Raw genomic sequence first — 10308 nt, forward strand, 5'->3', positions numbered from 1 at the left:
CAAATGAAGGGCCAGGAACCATGCAGTGAAACCCCTGGGGTGTTGGTCGGCCTGTCAAAAACGCCTCGCTTACTACAACAATGGTTACTCTGCACCAGTGAGTCTCATTAGCCTTGATGAAGACGCCTTCAACTACAGCTGCTCACACTACTGCACTCGTTGAACTACAGAGTGGTGGTGGTGGGGGCGGGGGGGTTGAAAGGAGAGATGGGGGGGGGGGGACAGAGAAGGGGGAAAGCAGAGGACAGAGGAGGGAGGAGAAACAGCAGTGTGGAGTGAAGAAAATTAGAAAAAAACTATGAGGAGGAATAAATAATATAAAGGGGGGAAATAACATACAAAGAGACGGAGAGAAATGATGAGAACAGGGAGGGAATGAGAGGAAAAGATAATGGGCTAAAGAGAGGGATAAAGGGGGATGCTTGAAAGCAATTGTGAGGAGAGGGTGGAAGGCACGTGGAGAGACTGCTGCATAGTTACTGCCTAGCAACAGACCATCACCCTGGTTATCAGTCTCTTTCTAATTCCAAGTGTAAGTTTTAGCACCATTGCCTCATCCCTGGGTTAGGAACATACATTGTGGTGGTAGGTGAGGGCGAGAGAGAAGAATGACAGCACTGTAGGAAGGAGGGTGAGTAAGGGAGTACAAGACAGATGCATCCATGCCACACATTACCCACATTCCATTGCAGTTTCTCTTGAATTAAAGGAGAAGTCAGAAGGGGGAAAAGAATACTCCAATATGTAACTTGATATTGCAGAAGTGGCCTATGCAACTTTCCTGAGAACTAGTTGATATTATCTAGGCGTGGCGATGTTTCAAATAATTGTCATACTACTACAGCATCTGCACTATACTACATATCACAGCTGAGAAGTAAAACTACAGTGTGTTTAACAAGATGGGTGACAGCAATTATGTTTTCCTGCAAAGAACAGTGAGGAATGGTGAAACACAAGACCTTCAAGAAGATCTATCCATTCCTTCATTGCCTCCTTTTTTGACAGTTAATAATGAACCATATAACTAAATGTCACTGCCACCAATAATGATTTGGAAGATGAAGTGGAAGACTGATGATACGTATTGGCAACCCGCCATCGCTCCTAGAAACTGCATTCCATCACTTAATCCTAAAAACAACCCCATACCACAGCCAAAGGTCCGACACCACACACTATGTTCACTCCTCCCTGTTCACTTATCAGAAACAAGCCTGCAGCACACACACTGTTACACACACATACAGCCTCCACAGCGTTTTATCTTTTGGTCACACAAGTATCTATCTTTCCAGCTGACGCTGTGAGTGGCTGTCATTGTGTGCTGACTGGGCATCTGCAGTGGGGTCATCCCCTCTCAACAGCTGAGACGTTTTCCAACTGTCACACACTGATCCAGGGTCTGTGGAAGGAGCCGACCAGCTGGGTAAACAGTATGAAGGGACACAGAGCAGAGAGGCCTCGATGGGCGTTAAACTACAGTATCGTCTTGCAGATCTATGGGTGTGCAAGCTCCACTACAGTGATATTGGGACTGGGTGTTCCCGCCAATGTGCTTTTTACAACATATCTTGTTGGAAAGTGTACATTTTCAGTACAAGACTTGCTTATCACTACCAGACAATACTGTGACCTACTTTGTTAGAAAAATAATAAAATAGAATGGCATAGTACAATGCATACAATGGCTTAGAGTAGATATTGCAAAATTCTGTGTTGTAGATCAAAAATAGCTTGTTTGTATGATGGTGTCACATAGTTTTGTAGTAGTGCAAACTTAATTCTACAGTGGAATATTACAATAGATTAATTCAAAATTTAATTTTAAGATACTAAAATCATCATCCACCCCTGAGCGCCAAGTCTTTCCAATTAATATAAGGATCACACTATCATGAAGGATCATTGGAGGGGTTAATCTTCGGTTTGATGAGGTTTTCAAGCCACTACTTCAGGCGGCGTGTTCAGCTGCCATCTATCTGAATGGGAGTGGAATAGGGAAGGGTGCAGAGAGACCCTATCTGTCTCTGAGTAATGATACATTCTCACTTCTACAGCTCAGCCCAATTAAGACAGGCCCTGAGGAGGGCTTGACTCAATTAGAATGGGTCTCCACATTAGCCACTTTGGATCCTCCACTACCTCCTCCTCCTCCTCCTCCTCTAAGCCCAGCTCCATCAAAGCCTTCCCTCAATGCTGCCCTGAGCAAACAGAGTGAGAAGAGATGTATTCCAATGCTATATTATTTTTCCTCCAGGAGACTAAACCTATGCACAGTGAAGACATGTTATATACTGTATGTGTGTGTCAACGGCATGTGATATGGAGGGTTTACACGGTTTTAAAGTTAGTAAGGGGTTAAAGTTTGTTGGTACATTTTGACAAAAAGACACTACCACATTTCCCCAGTGTTGGCACTCTGCTTCAGTGTTGAGGGATAGAGTGTCACGGATAGCTAAACCCAGTCATGTGGAGTTATGCCTATGCAATCCAAACATAGGGAGAAGGGCCAAGTCATCACTTCCTGCTATAGTGTCACATCCCGGTGCCTGGGCTGTGGCGGACAAGTGGCCTCACGAGGGAGAGGGACGGCTTCCACCGAGGCAGTGTGAAAAGAGACAAGGAGGACGGCGAGTGGGAGAGTTGATTCTATTTCAGTTTGGGCTCCATCTCGGGAGTTGTCTGCATGCCCTCCGATTCGATTTCTCCTGAGGATGACCTTGTCAGGATGTGGAATGCTTAGGTCAGGGAAGGGCACAGACACTTTCACCAACTGCTCAGCCCTGTCACAAACTGATCTGCACTGGTGGTAGTGTCAACATGACATTCAGGATGTGTGCGTGTACAGGCAACACAAATATTAGTGTCTACAGCTTACTAAGCCACTCAGTATGAGAGGATAGACAACAGTGATTTAGTACTATAGCCCTTACATCTGATGTATGTACAACTGACTGTTTTTTTTCCCCAGAGGGGAGCAATGTTTTTTGGACATTTTGTCATACCAAATATTGATCCACCCAATCGATTGCCCTTGAATATGACTCAATGTGTATTTCAGTTGCAAGTGAAGAGTATTATGAATGGTCCAAGCTAAATAATGAGCACCATAAAGCTTGTCAACGCATGCACTACCGCCCCCAAAATTACCCTGTAGACAGTAAATGAAATCATGACTCAAACTGTCCCTTGGCTCATGTTAAAATGAAATGCCGGAGCTACATTTTATTTGCTGGTCGTTTAAATATGGACATTATCAGTGATAAGCAGATGGGCTGTTGGCATCACAGTGGGCACAGGCTCAGTGTGGCACAACCCCCTCCTATAGCACAGAGAAGCTTCAAATCCAGGCATCATATCAAACTCTTACTGCTAAGCTTTTTGATTATGGCATGCATGCCAAATTTGATAGAGACAAATATCCTGCAGAATAAAAAGGCATTTACAGTGCTCTGCAGTGGCGTATAAGTCTATTACAGCATGCATCAACAATATAGACCTTTGTAAGCAGCTATGCCAAGGCTGAGCATTAAAAGCCATTAAGATAAAGGCAGGACAGTAAGATTTCTTTGTGAAGACAAAAATGAAGAAAATCATATTTCAGCTGCTGGGAGTTCATGAGAAATAACATATGAATTTCAAACACAACTTTCACTCAGGGGTAATGAAACAGGGCATAATATGGCATATTAATAAAAAGGGGAATGACAAAAGGGGAAGTGCCTTTAGGTTACTTAAGTCTTAAGGCCATGAACCTTTTCTATGAAGACTCAGTGACAATTCATACACGATCACAGCAATATTAATAGGTCAAGTTTACGAGGGGAGCCTTGTGGATCAAAGTTTCATGCTCTTCCTCCCATATCAAAATAAAACTTGATATGGGCATGCAGCATCCACAATGGGAGAAGAGCTGATAGGTGTAATAAGATATAAAATCCTCCGTCCAGCTATCACACTGTGAAGCCCAACTATGATGACTGCAGACATACTGTAGCCAAGGCCTGTCACAGACAGACAGGACTTAGAATATTACAGTGATTCCATAGGAGATTAAAAAAAATCCATACCACAGACTTTTGGTTAGGGTTGTATTTGGGCAAGGTGATGCTTGGCGTACGATTGCACCAATGACCTTTGCTCTAAAATCAAAAGGACCAGGCTTTTTGTCTATTATGTCCATCATGACAACCGGCAAATTCCACCGTGGCCGTTTACCCGGCAATGCCAATGGTGGCGTCTCTCTGCGATAGGTCGCACCTTGTGTCAGCTGCTGCGATGACTCACGCCGTCCCCGACTGTCAGTGCGATACACGCTTTCACCTACACTGTTACAGTCTCCCACAGCCCTGCGTTCAAGTCCGAGTTTATTCATAGGTGTGTGAATCCTAACAGATCCACAGACCTATGAATAGGATATGGTCCAGTGTGGAAAAACCCATGCCTTTAATTGAATATTAGAGGCATCATCGCAACCTCAACCCTATCCAGAATGATATCAGAGGATACAACCAGGCTGTCAACAGATAAATGAACACAATGCTACTGCTAGTACAGTTTCAAAATAGACTGACTAGATTTCTCCCTGAACCTGTTATTCTTTAAACGGAGGATCTCTGGCATTGATCAGTGCCAGGATTTCTCCCACTTAGAACCGTGAATCGATACAAATAAGATTAACCTATAGAGCGGTTAGGGTATCATAAAGGCATAACACAATCTGATAGAAAGGATGCCCATGCTCAATACGGACAGCTTACCTTGGTAACCACATTCTGCACGAGTCCCGTGTGCAGCTCGAATGTCCACTCCTTGCACATACATTGCATGGCCGTGTCATTGTGAGTGCCATAACTTCCATTGGGATAAATGAAAGCTTGGCGCGTGCTGCTATTATTTGGACCATGAAACAACGAGGAATGACTTCTAGTCAAATTAGTCGTGTTTGCCAAAGGCTGAACACATGTGTTGTTTGGTTGGGCAAGAAGAAAATTATCAGAGTACTGGCTGAATCCAATAAATAACGCCGGAATCCATGTCAGAACGATCAGCTGTTTCTGGTACTTCCCAAATCCCCCGAGAAATGGCAAAACACGTCCGTCGATTTGTGTCAGCAGACCCGGCGACGTGGTTTCGGGGGACACGAACCCGTTCTCCGGTTGATGGTCCTCCGTTTCGAGCTGCACCACGGCCATCGCGGTTTCGCTCATAGATGCGTCTGTTGTAGCGCAGCCGGGGTTGGCAGTGCTACCCCCTGTCGACTCCACAATGCGTCAATGCCCCCCAGCTCCGGTGGTGAAAGCCGTGCGCTGGAATGGAAATAAGACGCACCTCTTTATTATCAGGAAGCACTTCACTGCTGTCCAGGGACGGCTGCCACCGAAAGCTCACTGCTGGATTGACAGCAGGCTCAGATTCAAGGGAACAAAAGCAGGTTGCGGTGAATTTTTTGAATGGTGAAGAGACAGTTTCCTTCTCCGTCCCCTCGTCTGATTAGCTCTGATTACGTTTGTGTGGCTTTCGGTCAGCTGTGGAGGAGCCCTGCAGGAAGTGTTTCCTGAGGGCGCCACAAGTAACACACCTGTCCAAACAAATAGGCCCAGGGAATATCCTACGTCACAAACTTCAATAATTCTCTTCTGGACCAGGCCTTCCACAAGTTAGAAATGACGTATGCGACTTGATAAATATTCAACGTTTATTCAAAAACATGATCTTCTCGAATACATAATGGAAGGTGGTTTACCTGCGCGTCCTGGGGGAGGAGGAACTAGTTCTGTCCCCACCCATTTCTGTAGCTAAGCGCTGTTGACTGAAGCAAATACAAAGCAATTGGCTGTGCTGTAGATGCCAGCAAAGGTAAAGCTGGAAAACAAATGTCAGCAAAGATCTCACAGGAGAAAATGGCTATAAGTAGCTTTTCTCTGTGCAATAACTGGCATGGTGGGAGGCAGAATAATATTCAAATGAGGTCTGATCTTGAACAGAGTGTATCAAAATCATTTTCTCTCTTTATCCAAACTCCAAGCCTGTAAAGCCCCATATAGAATGGCGCCAGTGTGCGTGCAAGAGGGAGAGAGACTGACAGAAAAAGAATTAGCCTTGTCACAGGTTTTAGGCTTCATTATGCTCTATTTTGTAGCCATTAGTCATAGGTTTTAGGTGATTTTCTTGAATGAATTACATTAAAATGATTAGGTTTGCTCATATTTTTGTGGTTGTGTAGGCTCATGCAGAAGTGTGAGTTGTCAGCATTGGAACACCATAATCATTGCTTTATATGGTTTTATGAGAAAGCCAATGCAGATCCACCAGCTTGTTAAACTATGATAGGCTACTGTAGTATACCTAACCATGTGACAGACTCCCACTGCACCTCTCTGCCTCTGTTGAGCAATGCCCCACCCTCCTGGCCACAGTGTGCTATTACATATACTGTATATTTATTGAATCAAGGGATTGAATGCTGTATCATCTAGTTTTAAATCACCTTCTATCTGCTCAGAGATCTGGCAGTAGGCTAAAGACTTTTTTTTGTTGAGTATTTGAGAGTGACATGCTTTTAAACATTTATTATGAAAGAAAATACAATTGCAGCGCGATAGAGAGGAGATGAAACCTCTTGATATATGACCCCAGCTTATTTGACATTTGACCAGACACATTAGATCTATAAGAATGGCTATAAGCCCCAGCTTTCAGTCATTATTGTAGCATGCAATAAATAATACGTGCGATCCAGAGAAGCCCACGGTAGGATGATTGAAAGCAGCTTGACAGGACTGCAGTGTGTTATTGTGTTTTGTTACACACTGCTGACCTCTGCTGGCAGACCTCTGCAACAACGTTACTTTCTTCTAGTCATTGTAACATCTGCTGTCTTTACCTATCTTCTAGCAATAATCATACAAAATAAATAGTTATTTTTTGTGTATCGCAAATAAATAATTAAAAAATATATAAAAATAAAGTTATTTATTGTAATGAAATAATGGATAATGGGGAGATACAAATGTATTGGGTGATAATGGGGGAATCAAATACAGTGGACAGTAAATTATCTTAAACTGCCACAAGTAGATTTAGATTTTCCTCATACTGAATGGTGTTAATGGAGCTGTTATAAATGCTTATTGTTCATTTATGAATGAGTTAGGCGACATATAATGAATCAGTTATGAATGTCTTTTAAATTTGAATGTAAAATTAGTTCTATTAATTGTTTAAAAAGTAGGCTAATAATTACATGCTAAGTAGAATTGCATCCTTTTGACATCGTTTTTGTTCAGACAGTGCATAAATCTTTCAGTGTGTGCCGAGTATATCACATGGATGCCTGCCAACAGAAACCGGTCGACCATTGGACCGTCACACTATCTCACTGTGCTGTTTGTTATCATTCAAACCTGCTTGTTTCCCTCCCTAGCAACCAGTTCAGGTGTGTCGAGGATCCGCCCCTGTAGCTGCATGAGTCAACTTGTGTGTGTGTGTGCATAGTGTGTCTGCAGGTCTGTCTGTCTGTCCCTCTGTCCTAAACTGGCTGGTTACACATAAGAGCAGTGAAATGCCTGCTAATGTGCTGTAAAAACCCTTAGGGTGTGTCCTGCATGGCTTTCACTCTGCAGTGTGTCATTCAAAACTTCTCTGCTGGGAAAAATAAGAGGAACTTTGACTTTTCCGTCTCAGCTGACATATTTTCTGAATTGTCACAACTCGGTGACAATAACAGTATCATCTCACATTTCCCTTTTCAAATTCAACCAAATTTGGTCAATTATTGCACTGTGAGCAAAATTATCACAGTTTTACTTGTCTGGGTAAAGGTAGCAACTACCACAAAACTTCTTTGTAAGCAGTGAGTCATGCTTTCAGATATCAGTGCATATCCATATTATTTTTTCCCACCGGTTGCCGACAGATTTAGACTATGTCCTATTCTATTGTTATAAAAACACCACACCCTTCCAGGTAAGTTTCTGAGAGAACATTTAACAATATGCTGTTATACTGATGTGTTCAGGTGCATATTGGATTCAAAGTCCAAGTGATAGTGAAAAGTTGCATGATTTATTACTTTGATAGGGAATGACAACATTGGATTTGTGGCCAATATACAAATAGGCCTAGTGTGTGTGCTATTACACAAAGACACACACACACAAACATGCTGATGCAACCATTTTATCCCATTTAAGAGCCATGTTTTGTCCATCTTACAAATTATGCAAATACTGTAGTAGGAAAAATTGCAAACAAATAGCGATTCTTTGCCTCATAACCACAGGAGAACCGCTTCTGATGCTGCAGAATGTTACTTAGTCTTTTTTTCCCAGTACTATCCTGGCATAACACTATACAGAACCATATGGATCTTCATTTACTTAAAAAAAAAAGTCCAGTTAATTGAAAAATATGGTAAGGAGCAATCAATGCAAATGGAAGTGAAGAGGTTTTATATGGAATGAGATTAATTATAGGACTATCAGTGGTTCCTGAAAAAGCAGTGAAGAACCATTTCAGGGTTCAAATCTATTCAATATGGTTCTGTGAAGCTGTGGAAACTCTGAGGAACCATCTTCTGTCAGAGTGGAACTAACAAATACGTGAGTAAGTCATCATTGAGGGAAACTCAGATCAGCACAAGTTAGACATGAATAACCAAGATAACGTCAATTGTCTAAGCAATTAATAAACCAGATGGCTGTTGTTTTTTTCACTCTTACTCAGGAATGATGTCACTGTCTGCCCCTGCCTGGAAATCATATCATCTGTTTGTTTCCAGGTGTCTGCCAGCCGCAGTGTTTGCTCATAGCTACTGTGATTCAATAAACAATCTACATAACATAATCCAAACTTTGCCTTGCCTTTTTTTTTTTGCTATTATTGTATTTATTATGCCTACTAAGTCAGAGTTTGGGATGTTGTCTCTTTAAGGTTTTGTGTTATTTTCTCATGTCATTATTGTTGTGACATGGGTACAACATGTGTGTGTGTGACAAACTGACTTTAAACTTTGCGTTTAAATCTCTTCTTCGTACACAAAACCAGGAAATGTAGCAGCCACACACATTGGATACTCACAGTATTTCAGAGAGGAAAGCAAACATTAAAAAGGTTAATTATTTACTCTCAAGCTGGAGAGAAAGTGACTGGAGCTTTTATTTTTTGAAAGATAAGCCCTCATTACCTCCTCAAAATGCCCAGTGTACAGCTGGATGGATTATACAGAGTGCAAGTAGGGAAAAGACGATTTTGCTCAGTTGGCTAATGTAAAGCACATATAGGCAAGAGGTGAAAACGAATAAGCCAGAGGGTGGCTGCCCCACTGCAAACTTCGACACGGTCTAATAAAGCCTCACAATATGATGACAGTGATGACAGATTTGCCAAAGTGACCCAACCCTACTGTGCCACACCTAATGGTGACTGGTGACATCTGAGTCTGCCAGAAAGATTTTCATCCTACAGAAAACTACCTAGTTGTTTATGCAAGAGCCACCACAACACTGTGATACAAACACCCACACAGCAGTTCCAGTTACCACAAATCAATCAGAGATGAACTATCTTGATGTAACTGTGCATCTGGGAAGTATTCATGTCATGACGCCAAACCCATTCTGTTGAAAAGCTTAAATGACTCCAATCTTGCTTCATACTATCATTATGCAGCAACGTTCACTGCACTGTTCAGTCCATCTCCTCAGGGTGGGACCTGTTGTTGGACTGGTGTTTAGGACGTTGTGCATGTTCAGTCTTGCTGTGTGGGGTTTGTTTGGAGAGAAAGGATTATAGTGTATTAAAGGGAAAAAAAAAAAAGCAAACATCACCCGCTTGAACTGAGTGGGAAAAGATTTAGGGTGAGTCTTTGGGTGGGTGCGTTAAGTGTGTGACTTGTCTTTCATGCAATTGTGGTTATAACTAATTACAACGTTATCACACATTTTGAAGTGAACATCATTAGAAGGTGCACAGAATACTCAAACCGTGTCAAGTTTCAAACACGTGCATTCGACTAGAATGAATGCAAGGAGCAAAAGAATAGTAATGCTTAGGTAGGAGGTATGGAGATTCCAGTTTAGGGCGTTGGTTGCGAATAGCTGTCTGGGTTGAATGCTCTACTCATTCTCTCTCTCTTTCTCTCTCTCTCTCTCTCTCTCTCTCTCTCTCTCTCTCTCTCTGTCTCTCTGTCTCTGTCTCCCCTCTCTGGTCACTGCTACGTGCTGGACTGCATTAGTTGGGAGTGCAATGTTTGGCTCAGAGCTAAAACACCAGAGGGCAGAATATGTCCATCAGGAAAGTCCA

General features: G+C 42.4%; 1 protein-coding gene across 2 annotated transcripts in view; it reads right to left on the reverse strand.

Annotated features, from left to right (window-relative positions):
• The window catches only part of LOC139665607 (solute carrier family 22 member 23-like), a 36322-nt gene extending 30770 nt beyond the window's left edge, over positions 1 to 5552 (reverse strand). The window contains exons 1-2 of one of the 2 annotated variants that reach the window (XM_071544683.1): positions 4915 to 5552; positions 4764 to 4857 (exon numbers count right to left, since the gene is read on the reverse strand). In XM_071544683.1, the coding sequence (XP_071400784.1) occupies positions 4764 to 4857; positions 4915 to 5213 (393 nt within the window). In that variant the 5' untranslated portion in view covers positions 5214 to 5552. Of the gene's footprint in view, positions 1 to 4763 lie in introns of both variants that reach the window. The other variant, XM_071544682.1, reaches the window with a different exon arrangement.
• Between the last annotated feature and the right edge of the window lie 4756 nt (positions 5553 to 10308).

This window comes from Centroberyx affinis, unplaced genomic scaffold (genome assembly GCF_046629955.1).
Source record: "Centroberyx affinis isolate AG114_WGS23_722 - 3 ecotype Tasmania unplaced genomic scaffold, CSIRO-AGI_Caff_v1 ptg004630l_1, whole genome shotgun sequence".
NCBI classification, from domain to species: domain Eukaryota; kingdom Metazoa; phylum Chordata; class Actinopteri; order Beryciformes; family Berycidae; genus Centroberyx; species Centroberyx affinis.